The sequence below is a fragment of the Chrysochloris asiatica genome, unplaced genomic scaffold (assembly GCF_000296735.1).
Source record: "Chrysochloris asiatica unplaced genomic scaffold, ChrAsi1.0 scaffold00074, whole genome shotgun sequence".
NCBI classification, from domain to species: domain Eukaryota; kingdom Metazoa; phylum Chordata; class Mammalia; order Afrosoricida; family Chrysochloridae; genus Chrysochloris; species Chrysochloris asiatica.
In genome coordinates this window covers 4,412,860-4,435,574 of record NW_006408592.1, presented here as the reverse complement: position 1 = coordinate 4,435,574, position 22,715 = coordinate 4,412,860, and the positions used below count along the sequence as shown (strand labels likewise).

The following is a 22,715-nucleotide window of genomic DNA, read 5'->3' as shown; positions in this document are numbered from 1 at the left end:
GTTCAAGCTCACCAGCCACTCCTCGTAAACCCTGTAGAGGTTCACTATGAATCAGCACTGATTCAACTTACAACAAGGAGAGAGCTTTGGTGGACGAAGGATGAAGTTTTCTACTCATGCAAAGATTTACAACCTCAAAAACACTATGAGTTGTAACCAACTCGATAGAACTTAACAACAGCAACAGGGAGCCCTGGATTAGCACTAGTGTCATAGTGGGTTATGTGTTGGGCTGCTAACCACAAGGTCAACAGTTTGAATCCAGCAGCCACTCCAAAGAAGAAAGATGAGGCTTTCTGCTTCTATAAAGATTTATAGACTCAGAACCCCTACACAGTGTCACTATAAGTCAGAATCAACCTGATGGCAGGCAGTGCATTTGGTGTTTTTATATGGAGCCCCAGAGGTACCATAGTCAAGCATTTGGCTGCTAGATAGAAAGTTGGTGGTTCAAAACCACCAGCTACTCCATGAGAGAAAAACCTGGCAACTGGCTTCTGTAAAGACATACCATCCATACTGAAAGCTGTGATGTTTGATCTTCATCAGTAAGTATTTTAAGGCCTCTTTGCTTTATTTAAGCAAGCAAGGTTGTATCATCTGAATAGCACAGGTTGTTCATGAATCTTCTTCCAATCCTGATGCCATGTTCTTCACATAATCCAGTTTCTCAGATTATTTGCTCAGCATACAGATTGAATAAGCATGGTGCAAGAATACAACCCTGGTGCATGCCTTTCCTGATTTTAAACTATTCAGTGGCCTCTTAGTCTATGTACAGGTTCCTGTTGAGCACAATTAAGTGTTCATTGGAGAAAGACTCATTAACAACCTGTGATATGCAGATAATACAACTTTGCTTGCTGAAAGTGAAGAGGATTTCAGACATTACTGATGAAGATCCAAGAGCACAGCCTTCAGTATGGATTACATCTCAATGTAAAGAAAACAAAAATCCTCACCACTGGACCAATAAACAACATTCTTATCAGTGGAGAAAAGATTGAAGTTGTCAAGGACTTCATTCTTCTTGGATCAACTATCAACACTCATGGAAGCAGCAGTCAAGAAATCAAATGATGTATTACATTAGGCAAATGTGCTGCACAAAACCTTTTTAAAGTATTGAAGAGCAAAGTTGTCAGCTTGAGGACTAAAGAGCACCTGACCCAAGCCATGGTATTTCCAATAACCTCAAATGCATACAAAAGCTGGACAGTGAATAAGAAAGACAGTAGAAGAATTGATGCTTTTGAGTTATGGTGTTGGAGGAGAATATTGAAAGTGCCATGGCTGCCAAAAGAACCAATAGATCCATTTTGGAAGAAGTGCAGCCAGAGTGCTCCTTGGAGGCCAAGATGGCCAAACTTCATCTCTCATACTTTGGGCATACTGTCAGGAGGGACAAGTCACTGGAGAAGGACATCTTGTTTGGTAAGGTGGAGGGTCAGAGAAAAAGAGGAAGACCCCCAATGAGTTGTAATGGCCAAGTGGCAGCATCGATGGACTCAAGCGTGGCAATAGTAGTGAGGTTGGCCCAGGGTCGAGCAGTGTTTCATTCTGCTGTGCATAAGACCTCTATGAGTCGGTACTGACTCGATGGCACCTAACAACATAAACAACAAATACTTATTCTATGAAAAGTTATCCATAGCTTGTACTGATCCATACAGAAGAAAGCCTTTGCATAGTTAAACAAGTATAGGTAAACATCTTTCTGGTATGCTCTTTAATAATTACAGAGAGTAATTCTATTACAGAAAGCAGTTCTATTCTTTATGAATCACTATGAATTTGAAAGACTGGATGGTCATGAGTTTATGGAGTACAGTTCAACATTGAATCAATCAATGCCAAATGGTTTGATTTGGATTTGGTATGCACCAGGAAGAGCGCTCATAACAACACTGGAAGGCAGGTATTATCCCCATTTTGAAAATAATGAAACAAATCTCAGATAAATAATTTGATTTAACCAAAACTCACTGGGAGGCAAGTTAGAAACTAGTTGTACCTGAATACAAAGCCTAGTTTCTCATTCTACTCTCTAATTACTCAAGGTATAGTGTGCAATTAAACAGCATCACCTGGGAGCTTGCTAGAAATGCAGAGTTTTAGACTGAATAAATCAGAATTTGCATTTTAAGAAGACTTCCCAGGTAATTAATAGTTATACTAATATTCGAGAAGTACTCTTCTGCTCCACCTCTTACTTTTCAGTACAAAGTAACAGAAGTGGAAGAGTAGGGGATGTGCTGATTGTGGCAGATGAAGGATAAATTCAGACTAGCGCAATTTGACCCTGGAACAAATACTGATGGCTCTACTGCTAACATTCTATTGTCACGTGGGCATAGGCAAGTCAGAGTGAAGCTGTTTTCTGTCAGGTAAGAATTTTTCTTTTCTGGGTAATAATATACTCCAAATAGATAAAGAAACAAAAACAAACAAACAAACAAACAAATCAGCAATGTTGTTTTAACAGTTTCAATGGAAAACACTATAAAAAGAAACAACTTGTTTACTGAAGGATAAATGAACTAAAATCAGCAAATTCTCCCATAATATGTTACCATTGTTAAACATTATCAGAATGATTGAAAACAACATATATACTTCTGCTTCCCCTCCCATCATGGATTAAGCTGGAAAATTATACAATTAAAAGTGAATAGTAATGTGAGTCACAGGGTCTGTTGCATGTAGTGACTCAAAGAAATTAATGTCCAACTGTCCAGTTCTATATCCAAGGGCTTATTTATCCCACTTCTAAAATTATCCTCCTCCTGAGAGAGTGCTTATCCTCAGTTTCCTGCTGCTGGAATCAATCAGAAGTGCCATTTAAACCTTGCTTAACAATACCTCTTAGTCTCAAGCCCATTCTTTGTCTTCTGAATGAACCCTAACTGCCAATTCAACTGCTTCTCAGTGTCCTTGAACCCACATCATATTTTGTTTTCTATTTCCCCTTCTCTTACCTCATCATAATCTGTAGTAACACTGTCAACCTTTTCTTGGGAGATTTTATTCCCTTTAGACCACTCACTTGTCCTCTACCCTAGAACAATAGTTATGTCCATATCCAGTGACAATTCATGATTAAAGCTCTCTATTATTTCATTGATAATATTACAGTGACATGGCTGTTTGCAAAGATTTTCTTTTGCTTGGATCCACAATCAAGGCTTATGGAAGCAGCAGTCAAAAAATCAAATCATGTAGTTCATTAGGCAAATTTGCTGCCAAAGATCTCTTTAAAATGTTAAAGAGCAAAAATGCCTCTTTGAGGATTAAGGTACACCTGACCGAATGATGTTTTCAGTCACCTCATATGCATATGAAAGTTGGACAATGAATATGGAAGACTATAGAAGAATCAATGCATCTGAATTATGATGTTGGTGAAGAATCTGAAAGTACTATGGACTGCCAAAAGAACAGACACATTCGTCTTGAAAGTACAGATGGAATGCTCCTTAGAATGAGGATGGTGAGACTTTGTATTCCATACTTTGGACATGCTAGTCGGACCAGTCTCTAGGGAAGATCATCATACTTGGTAATGGGAGGTTCAGTGTAAAAACAGAAGACTGTTGATAAGATGGATGAACATTGTCAAGGCAATAATGGGCTCAAAAATAACAACAAATGTGAGGAGGGTACAGGACTGGTCAGTGTTTCATTCTGTTGTGCATAGATAGGGTCACTATGAGTTCGAACCAACTCCACGGCACCTAACAACAACAACAACATAATTGTTTACAAATTACTTTTAGAAAAATGAATTTCTTGGTGGTCAAAGCCAATGGGTAATGAATAGAAAAACCCTTTCATATTCCTTATAATTGAATTCTTCCTTTTTCCTTTCCCTAGTTCCTTTACTAAAAGGAGCTCTGGTAGCGTAGTGGTTACGAATCGGGCTGCGAACCATAAGGTCAGCAGTTCGAAACTACCAGCCGCTCCGCGGGAGAAAGATGAGGCTTTCTACTCCCGTAAGGATTTACACCCTCGGAAACCCTGTACAGGGTCGCTATGGGTCGGAACCGACTCGAAGGCACTTAACAACAACAACAAGTTCCTTTACTTGCCTGGGAGGTTTCCAAGGTACAGTCTTAAATTTCTGGAACAAATCCCCTTATCTCCATTATTATGTCTATATAAGGAAACAAAGTTTCTGATGAAAAATGTCTCATAGGAAAGTAGAGTTGTTCTGCCAATACTTGATAGATGCTTCTGTTTATTTCTCAATATTTTCTCTTGGTGGTGTGGTGAGCCGGGGAGATGGTTCCATCTCATAGTGACCCCGCATAGGGTTTTCGAGGTTGTAAATCTTTACGGGAGCAGAAAGCCTCATCTTTCTCCTGTGGAACAGCTGGTACTTTTAAACTATTGAACTCGAGGTTAGCAGCCCGACACGTAACCACTACACTACCATAGCTCCTTTATATTTTCTCTTAGACACCCTTAACATTGTGGAAACTATTCCCCATATCTCTAGAACTAGGATTCTCTGAAACTTAAGTCGTTTATTAACATCGATCTATGAATATTTCAGAAGTATATAAATCCTTCCTTTGTACCTATTTTTCCTTACAAATGGCCCTATAGGCACTTTTAACCCTTTTACTTAAGGTCTTGGTATGGCAAATTAGTTTGCTCTGTAACAAATATTCACACCTTTCTCTACTTTGAGCATGGCCATGTGACTTATGTTGGCCAATGTTCAGAGATGTTATGTGAGCAGAGAACTTAACTGTACTTGTGTAGTGGAGTTTGTGCTCTAGTGCTCTGGTCATGACAATGAGAATAACATATTTTGAGTGGCATCATCCTACCACCTTTGGCTGCAGAAAGAAACAAGTGACGCATAGCTGCTTCAACCAACTACAGAATGTGCCATCTGAAGCAGTTGCTCCAAGCTGGTTCTGAAGTAACTGGTCCAATAAAGGTTTAGTTATGTCACTGATTTTTAGGTTGTTGATTACATAACAAAAGCTAACTATTACATTTGGTTCTAGTTTAAGCTCTGCCATTTACTAAGTGAACTAGAATACCAGTATCTGCAAAATGAGAACTTGTGTCATATGAATTGAACCTCAAGTTCTTTAATGAGATGTAAATTTGTTACTCTTAAATATGCCTTTTCACAATCTACATTCAAAAAAGTAAGTCAGAATATAACAAAACAATAGTCAAGATCAATGGAGAAAAAGGACATTGTAGAGTCTATCTGATTGAAAGGATAGGATTTGTTTGGATGGTGTCAGTACCGAACCCTGAAGGTGTGCTGAGAAGAAGAAGCATGTCTGGAGAGGAGGAGCACCCTGCCAGGAGGTTGCAGAGTGTATAGAGGGCAGGCAACATGCTGTGTTTTCACTTAATTAACTTTCAGGAGCTGGACTTGGATTGTTAGCCAGCTCTGTTGACTCTGAACTCTCTAAGAACATAGGATATGGCATAAGATAAAGCAACCTGGTGGCAAAGTGGTTAAAGTACTTGACTTCGAACTAAAATGTTGGTGGTTTGAACCCACATGCAGCTCCACAGAGAAAGATGTGGCAGTCTGCTTCCATAAAAATGTATAGCCTTGGAAAACCTATAGGGGGCAGTTCTAGTCTGCCCTTTAAAGTCACTGTAAACCAGAGTTGGCTTGGTGAAAAGGATTTAGTATTTTTGGTTTGACACAAGGCACTATCCAACCTATGATTTGATTAAAAAGGTTGAGTGAAAAATTGGAATTAGGCACTTGCTAGAGAGTACAAAAGTTAACTTGGGTGACTAGGAGGGCAATAGACAAGAAGGAGGAAGGTAATATGTAAGAGAAAGGAAGTTGGCAAAGCAATGATGAAAGCAGGTGAAGACACAAGGAATTTACCAAGGGTTAAATGAGTGCTAGCATAGTGGTTAAGAATCAGGCTGCGAGCCACAAGGTCTGCAGTTTGAAACTACAAGCTGTTCCGCAGGAGAAAGATGAGGCTTTCTGCTCCTGTAAAGATTTGCAGCCTCGGAAAACCTGTGCAGGGTATGAGTTGGAACTGACTCCACGGTACTTAACAACAACAATAAAGGGTACTAAGGTAGATAGTAATATATACACAACCTTGGAACAGTGTTTTGTGGGTAGATACGTGGACAGAGACACAAGCTAAGTGAATATGGGAGGAAGAGTGGAGTATATCCACAAACAATGGTTTGAAAGATCCTATTTGTAAATGGTTATTTATCATACTGCAAATGCAACTATGACTGTGGTGGTGCTTACAGCAGGGAAAATGATGAAAATTTCTTAGGTATTATCAAACATTTTAGGGCAATGAGGTTCTGGACCTGGGGGCTCAGATCCATATTCTCAGGGAACGCCATGGTCATTTGGCATAACATAGTCCACAAAGATAATGTTCTACATCCTATTTTGGTGAATAGCCTTGGGGATCCTAAAAGGTCATAAGCAGTCATGTATGGTACAACTAGTAGTCTTTCCATGTGCACAAGAAAGAAGAGTGATGAAAATCAAAGATGCTTGGCATCAATTAGTCCAACAAACTATTGGAACATGTGAACATCTGTCTCCACAACTTGAAGACCAGATGAACTAGATGGTGCCTGGCTACGCCTACCAAAGACTCAGGAAGGGATTATATTACAAGGTCCTGGATAGAGTGGAGTGGGAAAAAATGTGGAAGAAAACTCAAAATCATTCATTAAAAAAAAAAAAGATTGGGCTTACTGGCCAGAAAGAGACTGTAAGAACCTGAGAATATGACACTCAACCACCGTTCATGTCCAGAAAGAAACCCACCCTCGTGATCCAATTTTCAGCTGAGCAGTAGATAGGGCTTTGGTGGTGGGAGTGGGGTGGGAGGGGTGCAACAACACTAGTTAGGTATGAATGATGGAACCATCAATCATTCAAAATAAAAGGGCAACATTTACTTAAAGAGAAGGTTGAGAAGGGATGATAAGGTGGGTGGAATGGAAACAGAAAACACACGGAGGAAGAGGGATGGCTGTTGTTAAATGGAGGGGATTGCAATCATTGAGATGGAAAAAAATGTATGATCTGTTGAAGGTACAACTGATGAATTTGTTTGCAAACTGTCACTCAATTCACATTGAAAATGGAGAAAAAAATTGAAATTAGAGAGTGCCAAACTGTGAAATTGGAGAAAGATGAGGCTGCCTATTCCTGCAGAGGTTTGTTGTTGTCGTGAAGTGCTGTTGACTTAGTTTTGGTTCATAGTGACCCTTATAGGGTTCCCAAGGAGCAGCTGGTGGGCTTGAACTGTCAACCTTGTGGTTAGTAGTCCAGCGCTTATCGTACAGCACCATAACATGATCCCACCTTTAAAATCTTATACCGGCTCTCTATGAGTTTGAACTGATACAACAAAAATGTAACAACAACAACATTTGAAAATATGGGTTTTGTTTTACTTTATTTTGATCCTGTTCTTTGTTGTTGTTGCTGTTAAGTGTTGTCCAGTTGATTCTGATTTATAGTGACCTTGTTTGTGTAGGGTTTCCAAGGAATGACTGGTGAGTTTGCAGTCAAGTCACTCTGACTTGCAGTTCGAGTGGGATTATGGGCCAGTGTATTATCCCACAGCGCCACATCAGGACTCTCGCTTCTCCTTTAGTGATCTTAATCTTCATATAGGATATTCCTTCTTCACATGAGAGGACTGAGTATAGCACAAGTAAAGTCCCCACCCCAAATTGTCATGATGTCATATAGAAATGAATTTTTCTGAGGTTTTCATAGGTCAGACCATGTGACCCTTCATTAAAAGGAGATGTCTTAATGTCCTGTAACTTACCTTGGCCTGCCCACCCCCCAAAAAAATGAAGCAATCCCTTATACCATCTTTTGTAATTTTTTTTTTACACTCTTACTTAAAGACTCTCCTTGACAACACAGATTTCCTCTGTTCAATTTTCATGTATGCTAAGAAACTACTTTCTGCAAGTGTAAATATTTCTCAAATCAGACTGCTAATCAGCAAAATTACTACATTCAATTACAATGAACTTGTTTTTTGAGACTTTAATATATAAGCTAAAAGTTGTCATTTAGGTAATAATTTTAAAGAAGAAAATGTTCTTATACAATATGACTAAAATGCCCTGGGGAACTCTGAAATCGTTTTTTCATTAAATAGAGCTGAAATTATGCTAACTAGAACATGAGAAAGCAAGGAGAAAACCAAAGTATAGAACACTGGGGACTGAGAAAATAGATTACAAACGGAACAGTGATTTGCTCAAGGTTACCCAGTGAGTCAGGAACAAAGAAGAGGAATTGATCCTATGCCAAGACCCAAAGCAGAACCACATTAATGGCTGCGGTCTAAATCTGCCATTTCTAACAGATAATGTATTCATTTTTCTTTTGTATGGGGAAAAAATTCATATTTGCCACCCTCCCCACAGGGTTTCACATGTGATTTTTTAAATGCTTTTTTTTCCCCAAAAAAATATTGTTTGTTAAATAAAATTATAAGCCCCTATCAACCAAAAGTTAAGCATGATATCACACACATAATCTTACTTGATCCCCCAAATAATCTCTGATGTAGGTACAGAAAAATTAAATAAATTGCTCAAGGACACACCATCATGGACTTTGGGATTTGGGGATTTTTATTTATTGATTGATTTTTACCATTTCAAGGTACTCAGAAAACGCTAAAGATTCTAGCTATCAAGGAAACGTAAAGATGACTGAATTAAGTATAAAAACTTGTAGACCAAGCAAATGAAAAGCCTTTCAAAGAGCTCAAAATCAGATAGAAAGGTGATTTTAAAGTAATGGGAGCAGTCTGTTTAAATTGTTATTTGTAGTTAATATTACAAGCTGATTAGTTGGGATACCAACTGGACATGTTTGTACAAAATCTTTAGATACTGTTGGTGACTTATTTGTATATAAAAACATCTCTCAGCTTAGACATGGTTACCCTAAATAGCCTTCCCCATTTCCCTGCCTCCCCCCCCTCCCCCCGCCCTGTAAAGCTTTTATTGTAAATTGAGTGATAGTTTACAGGGTAGATCACCAGTTATACACTCAACAAATCATATTTTGTTTCATTACAATGATTACAATCCCCTCCAACCATCATTGGTTAATAGTATTTACCTCTATTCTCTCTCGCTCTCTCTCTCTATGTATATTTTGATGCACACAAAACAGCGAAAATACATATTCATTTAAATGTCCAAAGGGCACATTTTGAAAGCTAGCCTCCTGCCCGCAGGCACATAGCCTTTATCATTCCATGGATCTAGAGTCCTAAACTGCTCTATCTCTGTATGCCATCACCTCTGCCTACATTTCTGCTATAGTCACTTCTTTGGTTAGGATCCCATGCTCCACTCACACTCTTCCTTTTTGATGGTCTTAGGGCCCTCTGTTTCTGAAATGAAAGATTAACTACTCCCCACTTTCTGTTTCACATCTTCTACCTTTACAATTGTGACAACTGCAATTAATCATGATAACAATTACTCACTATTGAATAAAATAAATCCTATCTCCATCCTCTCCCATCCTCTTTCCTAAACAGCCTTTAAATAATACAGATTCACCACAAGGAAGCACCCTACTTATAAAATCAAGTTTCTGCGTTCCATGTCTACTTTTTAAAAGGACTATTCATCAGTTTGCAAAATGGCTAACATAAAGAGAAAGTGAAGAGGACTTAAAACATTTACTGATGAAGATCAAAGAGCACAGCCTTTGGTATGGATTGCATCTCAATATAAAGAAAACAAAAATCCTCACCACTGGACCAATAAACAGCATTCTTAACAACAGAGAAAAGATTGAAGTTGTCTAGGATTTAATTTTTCTTGGATTAACTATCAACACTCACGGAAGCAGCAGTCAAGAAATCAAACGACATATTGCATTAGGTAAATCTGCTGCACAAAACCTTTTTAAAGTGTTGAAGAGCAAAGATGTCAGCTTGAGGGCTAAGGTACTTCTGACCCAAGCCATGTATTTTCAATCACCTCATATGAACTCAAAAGCTGGACAGTGAATAAGGAAGATCATAGAAGAATTGACGTATTTGAGTTGTGGTGTTGGAGGAGAATATTGAAAGTGTCATGGGCTGCCAAAAGAACCAATAGATCCATTTTGGGAAAAAGGCAGACAGAGCGTTCCTTGGAGGCCAAGATGGCCAAACTTCATCTCTCATACTTTGGATATATTGTCAGGTGAGACCAGACCCTGGAGAAGGATATCATATTTGGTAAGCTGGAGGGCCACAGAAAAAGAGGAAGACCCTTAACGAGATGGATTGGCCAAGTGGCAGCATCGATGGACTCAAGCAACAGTAGTGAGTTTGGCCCAGGATCAGGCAGTGTTTTGTTCTGCTGTGCATACGGTTGCTATGAGTCGGTACCAACTTGATGACACCTCACAACAATAACAATCATAAAGAGATTTGTTTGGGTAACAGGGTTCTTTACAATAAACAATGAGGCTTAAAAATAATCATGGAAAAAATGGAATTAAAAGATAGAACATTTTCCTACAAACTTTTTAAAGCCTCCTTGCACATGAATCCCTACTATTAGGGTACTGAAGTCTTGTTACAAGTTGTCTCCACCTAAATCCATATATATCAGAGAAGAAAGTTCTAAGCTAAAAGGCAGAAATCAAAAGGAGGAAGAAAGAAACATACATAACAACATGATATCAAAACTAAACGCACTGATTTCAAGTCATTTCTGAATCATAACAAACAAAAGGAGGAAGAAAGAAACATACATAACAACATGATACCAAAACTAAACGCACTGATTTCAAGTCATTTCTGAATCATAACAAACATGAAAGACAGAACAGACCTGCTCTATTCCTTGTGTGGAACTGTGGGTTAATGCACCAAACTGCAAATTCAGTTTAGCGGTTCAAGCTTACCAGCTGCTCCTCAGAAACCCTATACAAGGTCACTATGGGTTGGAACTGACTCGACAGCAAACAACAACATAGAGATTCCAAGGCTACCAATCTTTACAGGAACAAATTAGCACATCTTTCTCTCAGAGCAGTTGATGGGTTTGAATCACTCATCTTTCAGCCAAATACTTTATCCACCATGCCACCAGGCCTCCTTTGGAACCATGATAGGTATTAAATTAGTCCTCAGAATCTAGAGTTTGGCTATCTGGATTCAAATCACTTTGCTCTGCCTTTGACTGAGTTTTTGATGAGTTATTTAACTTATGAATTATTGTCCATCTATGTAAAATGTATATATTAATAGCAGCTTATTTCATAGAGTTATTATGAGAATGAGATGAGTTAATATAAGTTAAGTTCTTAAACAGTGCCAGGCATACAGTAACCCTGACATAAATGTTAGTGAAGTAAAATAAAGTAGGGAGAGTGAGAGATAGAATAGTAGAAACTGCATTCCTTTAAGACATTACTTGGCATCTTTCACATAGCCTCTGACTTTCCACAGCTGGGGCACTTGAGTCTTATAGTAAATTTAGCCCCATTTCTGGTTTGGCCTCGTACTGTTCTTGTTCAGAGAGATTTAAGAAGTGCTGGTTCAGCAATTCAGGTGATTCAGCATTAAGTGAAGCTTGCTGTTATTCTTGTCCTGACCTTGTGTCCCAGTTTTAGTCACTTGTTCCTGTAATCAAGTCCCAAGAACTGGTATTCTAGTTCTAGCCTTCTGCTCCCCTGTGGCCAAGTCCCTGTTTGCAGACTAACTCAGGACCTCCAGTTCCTTGGAAGCAGACATCTCCTGATTGGCTACTCTGTTTGACACACAAAGTATTTCAACTTTTGAAAATGAGTGGACTGTATTTAAAAATTATAAAATGTTAGATAAAAACACAAATTTCTGACTTCTCTTGAAAACATTGGGCAATCTAACAGCCCTGAGCCCCCTTTCTCCATGGGAACAACTCACTGGAGAGGTGTGGCAGCTGTCCTTAGAGGGCCATATGCTCTCTGACACCCAAGTCCTCATTCCATGGGCTTCACTTAGTTCTGTGACTTGCTTGGTTATTATAGGCATTTGAGGTCTACCAGGGTCTAACAGTGGGCTGCTACTGAACTGCAAGGTCAGTAGTTCGAAACTACCACAGGAGAAAAATGAGGCTCCCGTAAAGATTTATAGCCTTGGAAACCCTGTACAGGGTCACTTAGCATGTTATACAAACATTGTTCTAAGTGCTTCACATATGTTTGCTCATTTAAGAAATGATCAGAAATCTGTTTGTTTATGTCCTTCAGCCCTTCACCCTGTTTTACAAGTTCCTGTCTATAGAACCTATAATCGTCACAGCGACCCAGATCATCCTTCACCCAGTAGCTAGGGTCTACTCATAAAGCTTTGTTGAACTCCCATAATGACAACCACTCCTTCATACTGTGTTTTTATTCACTGACTCCAGTCTGCTCTGTGGCAGCCAGTGTCTGTCCTCAAGAACTAAGGCCATCATACCTGTTGTAACACAAGTCCAGGATCCTAGGCTTTACTGATTGCTGTTGTGAAGTACCGTGGAGTCGGTTCCGACTCATAGTGACCCTACACAGGGTTTCCGAGGCTGTAAATCTTTACAGGAGCAGAAAGCCTCATCTTTCTCCCACGGAAACGCTGGTAGTTTCAAATTGTTGACCTTGAGGTTAGCAGCCCGATTCGTAACCACCACACTACCAGAGCTCCTTGCTTATCCTATTATCTCATGAGCACTATGTTTTTATAAAACCACACATCCTGGTGTGGCACTGTGGGTTAAAGCGCTAGATTGCAAGGTCAGTTTGAACCAGAATGTCACTAGTTCAAGCTTATCAGAAACCCTATACAGGGTTGCTATGGGTCAGAACTGACTCAACATTTAACAATAGTCAGACTTCACCTGCTCTAATTCTTATAAAAGCCTAACAAAATCCATCAAATATTTCTTGCTCACTTATGTTCTCAGCACTGTTACAGAAATTGATCTGAGTAACCCTGTTACAAGAAACCCAGAGAAGCTTAATGAACCATCAAGAAAGTAATATTTGAACAGAATCATCTTTGTTTTTAATTTTTTGTATGATAGGCCTTTGTGACCTACAAAACAATGAAGGAAAGACAGAGTATTTGCATGACTAAGCAGAGATCTAGCATAACTAAATTGGAGTTCTGGCTGGAGCTGTGAGTTAATGCCCTGGACTGTAAAGTCCTTTAAACCACAAGGCCAGTGGTTCAAGCTCACCAACCACTCCTTGGAAACCCTATACAGGGTCACTATGGATCTGAACTGACTCAATGGCTGTTAACAACAACAAGCAGAGATCTAGAAAAAAATCAAAATTTAGCAAATATCACAACACTAATACTCCATATTATGTTACAGATTATGTGGGTTAGGTACAATTGAACATATATTGAATTTTAAATTTGACTAAGTTATATCATAGTTTTTAAAGAAAATATTAAGGAAACTGGCACTTACATATGGAATCGTGTCCAAAGTATCTGTGTTGACAATTATAGGAGCAGGACTTGCCTAAAAAAAGAGAAGTAGAAACAAATGTCAAAAACCATTTGTTACAAAACAGAAACTGTTCATGTATTTAACAAGAGCTCCACTGGCATTTCTTGAGGACCTATGGAGGTGCTGTATCAGATTCCAAGTGGGATACATGAAATGGCTTAGAATTTCCTACCATACCCACTCTAGATATTTGTTTGCCACATTTACCTCATAATGAAATGAAATAAGTAACAATACTCAGAATGATTTTTTTCTTAAATGATACCCAACAATGTAGGAGGTGAAGACTTGTGCTATGTATGAAGCAAGGATTTCTAATAAACAGGATGAGAGTTAAATTCTGTGACATTTCTTTTTAACAGTAATAGCTCTGCTAAAGAAATCTGATTTCTCTCTCAAGGAAGCAAAATTAAACAGTTATTTATAGCACTTCTCTTTAAACTGCCTTTTGAAAGTAGGTTGTATTCAATGCAAAATAGAAGGGTTCACTTACTGGCAACTTAAATATACACTTTGCTATTTTCTTATTATGCATGTTGCATCATACCTTTTCTTCATCATACATTGCTAATGACATACATTATACATTTTAGGTGGAAAGTTGCTAATTACATACATTAGAAATCTTTAGGTGGAAAGTTAAAAATTAGAGATGACAGAAAATAACACTAGATACATTGAACTTTCTTTTAAAACTCTATTTTGTGTAAACGGAAGTAATTCCCTCTAAGGTGGAGCTAGAAGCTGAGTAACACGGATATAGGCATGCTACAAGCCAACTCATTAGAAAATAAAAGATTGCAATCTCTATTTGCATCAACCAATCTGACTTCATGAATATTGAGTAGACTTATCTTTACTTTTTAGTTTCTAGCATTTTCACAGTAACTTTCTCTTCATCGCCCAAAGGATCTTTAATCTCCTTTCCAAATTACAGATTTCATTTAGATAGAGGAAACACTCTCATCATGATTAATCGAGAACTGTCCTATACGACACGGTGGCTTTGGCAAGTGCTCAACTTTTGGGACATTTCATTAGCTGTGCCCTCTGGAGTTAACAGCTTTTTAATGCCCATCTGTGCCTGTGGAATCCTAATCAAAAGCTAAAACAAATGGCGATATAGCAGATTCTATAAAACAAAATTTCAGGCTTTAACCAAAACTACATGGTGACCATAATCCTACATAGTAGGTCAACAATGTGTTCATGGTATATTCATAACTCCAGAGGGAAAGCACCTTGTTAGCAAACAGGGACTTTAGATAAAGACCACTTCTGAAGGTGAGACATAGAGATGCCTCTGGATGTTGTATGCTAGCTGTTAAAGCAATTAGCTGATGCCTTACTTTGTGTCTGTTTTGAGGACGTGTCTCTATGCTTAACGTAAAGTTCCAATGAAAATTTTGCTTCATCTCCTTCAACTATTCTGAAAACTGAGTGTTATACCTAGTGTTTTCTGCTCTTATACAAGATAGTTTTAATCAATAAATATGCATTGGCTTGATTTGGAGCTTTCATCCATCTTACTTTTGTTTTTCGTCATAAATCGTAATGATTTTTTCTGGTAATAAATTTTATTGATACACCCATTTCCTTTACAATGCAATTTATCACTTTTCTATGTAATGTTATTTTTCATTTCATGTATGTAACTGTGGTCTTTCCAATCAGACTCCGTATTTAAAAATGACAAGGTTATATACTTTAGAATACTTCACAACACTTGGGTACATAAAAGAAGTTCAATAAATACTTAGTATCTATTGATTAAATGTAGTTATAAAATATAGGTGACTGTAAAAAGGAAGAGAATGCCTCCTTCTTGTGCTTGTAGAGTAATTCTAACATAACCTAAAATCTATTATGTTACAAACAAGACAGTCACTAGTTTTCCAATTCCAATACAACCTGTTATTTTTTAACTGGTCCTTACTAGTCCTGGTGTGGCATTGTAGGATAAGCACTGGGCTACTAACCACAAAGTTGGCGGTTCAAATCAACCAGCCACTTCTTGGACACCCTACAAAGGGTTGCTATAAATAGCAACCGATTAGATGGTACTTAACAACACCACCATATACTTAACTAAACTAGTTTTTTTAGTGAAACAATAATTATGCATTGCATAACTACAGAATATAGAGATTGAGAATCATAAAATACAATCCATTCAATATGGAAATCATTTTGTTTCTTCTCAGTGTTAAAAAGATTTAGAAGACACAATTAATACCTACATCTCTAAATGTCACTAACAATGAGTGAACAAATACAATGTGTGGATTGTGGATTGAGTAAGTTTATGCATACATGACCATGACATCTCCTTGGTGTAAGTATAATGTGCCATGGTTGTTGTTGTTGTTGTTATGTGCCGTGGAGTCAGTTCTGACTCATAGCAACCCTGTACAGAGTTTCCGAGGCTGTAAATCTTTACAGGAGCAGAAAGCCTCATCTTTCTCCCGCAGAAAAGCTGGCAGTTTCGAACTGCTGACCTTGCGGTTCACAGCCCGATTCGTAACCATGTGCCATGGTGGGCCATTCTAAAAAACACGCTCGCTTCTTCACTGTGCTGGTAGTGTAGGCTCCCTAAAGATCTCCCTTTGTTTGTTCCAGGACCCACATGGCTCTCCTTAGTCTCTTAGAAACTTTCAGGTACTTAATGACACATTTTTCAATAGAGAATACAAATACATAGCAGCAGCGACAAGGAGTACAGTAAAATGTAAGTATGGCCCATGAATGTACTCTTCTCGTTAGTAATTTTACCTGACTTCAGCCTGGCTGCTGTTCCTTTACTCACTTTCATAATCATGAAAGTCCATGCCTAGTTTTACTGAATTTGAGTTCTGAGTTTTAAAACTGATTTTCCTGGTACTTTCACATCTCCCTACACACTTCTTGTCTATACTTCTAAAGTACCCTGCATTTATGTTCTTTCTCTTCATATTGGGTACCTTCTTTTATTGGGAGTCCTGGTGTGGCAATGTAGGTTAATGTGCCAGAGTGCAAAGCCATTTGAATTGCAAGGTCAGTGGTTCAAGCTCATCAACTGCTCCTCGGAAAACCTATACAGGGTCACTATGAGAAGAAACCAACTCCACATGGTACTATACCACCACCACCACATCACACTGGTGACTCAACAGATAAATCATTCTTTACATGTCCTCCCTTCTAAATCTGGGTATGTGGATGTTCTCATGTTCTAGTCACATATAAGCTACTAAAGTTCCAAGTCTCTGGTATTACTGTCCATGGTGCAACTACAGGTACTTGGATAATGGTTTGTAAAGTGGCAGACAAATTCAACATGCACATCTTCATTATTTCTAATAAGATTTATAACACACCAGAAAAATCTTCTTAAATCCTAAGTTTAAAGTTTGTTTACATATAAATCTATACAAGAATTTTGGATACTACAATGGAATATGGAAATCGATTTCTCAGGCCTTTACCTAAAATTTTAACAGAAGAGCAAAGAAGACTAAACAGGGAAGTGATATAGAAACAGCAAGAATGATTTTCTACATGGGGTTATATGCTGACTTAAAACAAAATGGATGTATCTAAAAATGTTTTAAATGAGTCAATATTGTGTGATTTCAGACCTAGAAATATAAGCTAAATATTTGGTAGCATAGATTGTCTGATACTTGATACCTTGCTAATAGTTTTCAGCTTCAAGGTTCAAAATGGGGGACACCATTGGATCACGTGTTAATACTGCTGGGAAAAGAAGGTCTAAAATGAGACTTCCAGCATTAAGTACTGAAAGGTGTATGACAAAGGTTGAATCCAGGCTAACTGTATTTTGTGTAGATAGAGGATTTTGCCCTAATCCTCTATCATATTTGGCCCAAATTTGAAATTAAAAGAAGAGGGGTTGGAAAGACCAGTTGCTGTCTTGATTTTCTGAAGTACACTTTAGTTATCACCAACAGAAAACCACTCTTCCCTCCCCATATGTTATCTGTTTGGCAGGAGGCTGGCATTAGTAAGTGTTGGTTGGGTCATAGTTCAAGTTTAAGGACTTATGTGGTATTTTTAATTGCCTTGCTGAACATCACCAGTACTTAAAGGCACATGGAAGCATGATACAACTCTACCTGGATCCCCTTGTATATTAATATTGGGTGGGCTAAAAAGAGCAATCACTTTATTTATCAAAACAATATAGTGTTTTTATATAAATTAATATATTTAATTTTCATAGAATCCTGTAAGACAGTAGTACCATTATTCTCATTTTACAGATAGAAAATCCAAAGCTCAAAATTAAGAAGTTTTTCCAAAATTATGCAGTAGGTAAATAGGATTATCTGAAGACCAGGCCTTCAAACCCAGACAGTCTGGTTCCAGAGAACACACTCTTGATAGTCATGCTCTACTTCCGCTCAGGATGGATTCAAACTTGACCAGACCTCTTTGTGCTGCTGACCAACGTTTCAGAAGCCAATCCAAAGCTAAATCAGTACTCTCTAACTTGAGCTGGCTTGACCCAAAATCCTCCTTTCCATGCTCTGGCTCATTTATTGGAACTCCAACTGATCGTGTGAGCAGGAGGCATAACTTAGGAGAAAGGCATACCCAGAGCAACTCAGTCACAAGTTCCTTCAGAAAATGCTTGGTAAGTGACTGACTGAAGACATTTTGATGGTTGTGTATGAGAGGAAGAACACAATGGAAAAACAAATACCTACTAGACATGCAGCACTGAAGCTTGAACATTAAAGCTTATTTCTTTCTAGTCACTCACATTATAAATATGAAAATGGAGACAGGAAAATGGAGTGCTATGCCCCAGGGCTCACAACCAAGTAATAAAATTGAGGATAGGCAATAATAGTAAGATTTTAATATTAAACATGTTGAGTGAGCATTATGTTCTAGGGATTATGATATATACTCATACATTTAATTCTCACAGTACTATGAGGAAAGCATTATTATTTCTAATAGAGAGAAAGAGAGAGAGCAAAAAATATGAGATGTAAGACAAAGAAAAGGAAAGAAAGAAAAGATCAAATAAAGGAAAGAGAATGGAGGGAGGAGCAGGAAGGAAGGAAAGAAAAAGGGAGGGAGGGAAGAAGGCAGTTAGGCAGACAGGCAGGCACACTCAAAGTCACTAAGATACTTGCTGAAGGTTTCAGGCAAGTTTAAGCAACACCATAACCAGGTTTCAAACACTTGTCTTTCTTGTCTCGGAGCCCATGCTGGTAACCACCAATGTCTCATGATTTCCTCTCTTGAGCTTTTCCAGGCTAACAAACTGAAAACTGCAGCTCTTTGCTGCCATAATCATGCCTACTTTCTCTTCCACATTCTGAAGATAATTTTTCATAGTAATGACTCAGATTCAGTTCTCTGCTTATTAGAGGGTTTCTAGGTCCCCTAATCACTTGCCAATCTATTACTTTCCAGTTAACCTATTTCCTAAGAAGTTAGTTGAATAAAGAATGCATATGACGCAAGACTGAAGAACTCTACAGATGTAAGGTTATTCTATGTATTTTATGGCATATTTTTTGCTTTCCTTGATTTTCTTCTCACCTTCAGGCTCCCTTTGCATAAGACTAACCAGGAGGCCGCCACCCATCTGTCAGTTTGCCGTACTGTGTTGGCTTGTGTGTTACTGTGATTTTGGAAGCTATGCCACCAGTATTTTAAATACAAGCAGGGTCACCCATGGTGGACAGATTTCAGATGAGTTCACAGACAAGACAGAATAGGTAGAAGGAGAGACAGACTACATGCAAATATTTAGTCATTGAAAACCTTATGAATAGCAGTGGAACACTGTCAGCTAACACCAGGATTTTGAGTATTCAACATGATGAAGAGTACTAGAACATTGTAAAACATGGTGCCAGAAAAAGAGCCCGCCAGGTTGGAAGGTACTCAAAATAGACTGGGGATGACCATGTTGGTCAACCAATAAGGGGAAGTCAGGTGAAAACAGCAATGAAGTTGTGAGCTAAGTCCAACCATGTTCAATAGATTCCTGTCAACCTGGGTTGAGACCTGGTTGGCCAGCAGTACGGCGAGACCTGGGGACTCCTGGGCCCAGTGACAGAGACCTGGCCACAGAGGACTAGAGCAGAGAGTGAAGTGTCCAGCTGATATGAAGTGAGGGGAGATGCACAAGAACATCCATACTTGCAGATAGCACCCACTTGACCTGGCTTCAATGGCTGGATGATCAGAACTTGACTAGAAGAAGAAAGAAGAGGGGAAAAAAGAGTAATCTGCTACAATTTGATGAACCTGACCTATATTTATGGATACAGTAGCTCAAAAGAGGGAACGAATCTTTACAACAAGGATCATTCCTGCCCCATCAGTACACAGGGTTGCCAGGGATGGACAACTTAGATATTGGCTACCCAAAATGGGGGGGCTACGAAGGCAAGACGCTCTGGTAGTGTAGTGGTTAAGAATCGGGCTGCGAACCTTAAGGTCAGCGGTTCGAAACTACCAGCCACTCCGCGGGAGAAAGATGAGGCTTTCTACTCCCGTAAAGATTTACACCCTTGGAAACCCTGTACAGGGTTGCTATGGGTCGAAACCGACTCAACGGCAATTAACAACAACAACAACAACGAAGGCAAGAAGTGACTGGCTTACAAACTTTCAAGAAGGAGCCTAGTTTCAGAGGGTAGAATCTCCACTGAGTGGTTTCCAACCTGTCTGGATGGGGCTGATGAAAGGAGATGGGGGTGACTTTTGTGGTTCAATAGTGAATAATTGCTATCAGGACTGACTGTGAGTGCTGCAAATGTAAGGGTAGACATTTTGTAACAAAAGGAGGGGAGTGGTTGAGTTTTCAGTCCAGGAGCAGAGAACCCTGGGACCATCAAGGGTGAAGAGCGGAGTGTGGTACCTTATCTAGAGAATCAGTGATGCCAGAAATAGAAGCAGAGATGATGACATGGGGAGATGGAGTGGCTGGGGACTCAACTCAGGGAGGGAGAGAGACTGTGTGCTGACAGCTGGGGGGCAGGCTTGCAGGGTATACCCTTTGGTTGTTTGAACATTTATCTATTCCTTAGTGCTTATTGGGGAAGAGTTGCCTCCTCAAAATAGAGTAGGCTGCGATGGCATGAATGGAGCAAGCTTTCCAGACATTCATTTGCTGATGGGGCACAAGTCAAAATCAGAAACAGTTGTAAACATTCATTCATAATCTGAACATGGACTATAAAAAGTATGACTCTAGGACAATTAGAACTAGTCAAAAATGAAATGCAACACATAAACATCGATATCCTAGGCATTAGTTGAAATTAACTAGCATTGATCATATTTAATCTGATATCCACATGATTTACTATGTCAGGAATGACAAAATGAAGAAGAATGGTGTCTGTCACATTCATCATCAAAAAGAACATTTCTTGCCTTCTAATGACCTTTTCTTTTACCACACTTATTCAATCTGTAGGCAAAGCAATTGATTCGAGAAGGTGGATTATATGAAGAGTGTGGCATCATGGCTGGAGGAAGACTCATTAACACCCTGCAATATGCAGATGATACAATCTTCCTTGCTAAAACCAAAGAGGACTTAAAATACTGATGAATATCAAATACCATACATAGCCTTCGGTATGGGTTGCACCTCAATGACAAGAAAACAAAAATACACACCATTAACCAATAAATAACATCAAGATAAATGGCGAAAAGACTGAAGTTTTCAAAGACTTGATCTTGCTCAGATCAACGACCAATACTCATGGAAGCAGCAGTTAAGAAACCAAACAATGTATTGTATTAGGCAAATCTGCTCACAAGACCTCTTTAAAGTGCTGAAGAGCAAAGATATCATTTTCAGAAATAAGGCGAATCTGACCTAAGCCATGGTATTTTCAATAACCTCATATGCATGTGAAAGTTGCACAATGAATAAAGAAAACCCAGAAAAATTGATGCATTTGAGTTATGGTATTGGAGGAGGATATTAAAAGTATCATGGACCACCAAAAGAACAAATCAATCTGTGTTGGAAGTAGTATAGCCAGAATGCTCCTTAGATGCCAGGATGACTACACTTTTGTCTCTCATACTTTATCAAGACGGCCCAGTTCATGGACATAGACATCATGGTTGGTGGACTGTCAGCAAAAATGAGGAAGACCCCAATGTGATGGACAGGAACAGTGGTAATAGCAATGGGCTCAAGGTAGCAAAGACTGGGAGCTCAAGGCAGGACTGGGCAGTGTTTTGTTCTGTTGTGCATAAGGTCACTATGAGATGGTACTTACTCGACAGCACCTAACAACAACAACAACAACCAGGAGGGGTCAGACATGAGGCCTTGGCTAGCTCCTGGTTAATGGATATGGCATGAGGTTTCAAGAGTACAACTTTGTAGAAAACCAAAACCTTGGCTCATCTCCTTACTACTGAATACAATGTATGGATGTTTACCACCAAGATTACCAGCCTAGCTCAGACAATAGGAAGGAAAAATGGTGCATTCATGTTTTAGTTTGAATTAGATTTAACTACATCTTCTTGACTAACTTAATCATAGTTTCCTCACTTTACAAATAGGAAAACAGACACAGAGCTGTTAAGTCACTTAAGTGACACAATGGTGTCAGCTCATTATAGAGCAGGGGCATTAGTCAAATATAACCTGGCAATCTGGCTTCAAATTGGGGAATTTCTAATCACTGCAAAACATTTGCTTTTGTTCGCTGTCAAGATTTGGTAATATCAGAAAGTCTGTTCTAGCCAACACAATTTCTCCCACTGATCCTTGAAAATCCACCAATAATCTTTGCTTCTTTAAGATACATTTGTTATTGTTGCAAAGTGTTCTTGAGTTAATTCTGACCTACAGTGGCTCTGTATAGGGTTTCCAAGACTTTAAATCTTCATGGGAGCAGAAAAGTTCATCTTTCTCCTGTGGAGCTGCTGGCAGGCTCAAACCATGGACTTTGTGGTTTGCAATCTAGGGCTTATCATATACATTTTTTCTGGAAATGAATAACATCCTAAAGACCTCAGTTAGGCTGAGTTGGTCATATTTCCTTTTCATCAGTACAGAACAGATCCTAGGAAATAAGGCATAGAAAGAAGACTATGAGGGAGGAAAAAAAGTTTTCTTTATAAATTTGATCTAGAGTCAATCCCATTTGGAAGAAGAAACTAAAATTGCTTGAACTGTTATTTATGGAAGATTTTTCAGACCT

At 38.7% G+C, this 22,715-nt stretch overlaps 1 protein-coding gene across 1 annotated transcript in view; it reads right to left on the bottom strand.

Moving 5' to 3' along the window:
- Window positions 1-22,715, bottom strand: part of DLG2 (discs, large homolog 2 (Drosophila)) — a 1,151,973-nt gene that overhangs the window by 1,054,669 nt on the left and 74,589 nt on the right. Inside the window, exon 2 of the mRNA XM_006864974.1 lies at window positions 13,465-13,518. Within this exon, the coding sequence (XP_006865036.1) occupies window positions 13,465-13,518 (54 nt within the window). The remainder of the gene's footprint in view (window positions 1-13,464; window positions 13,519-22,715) is intronic.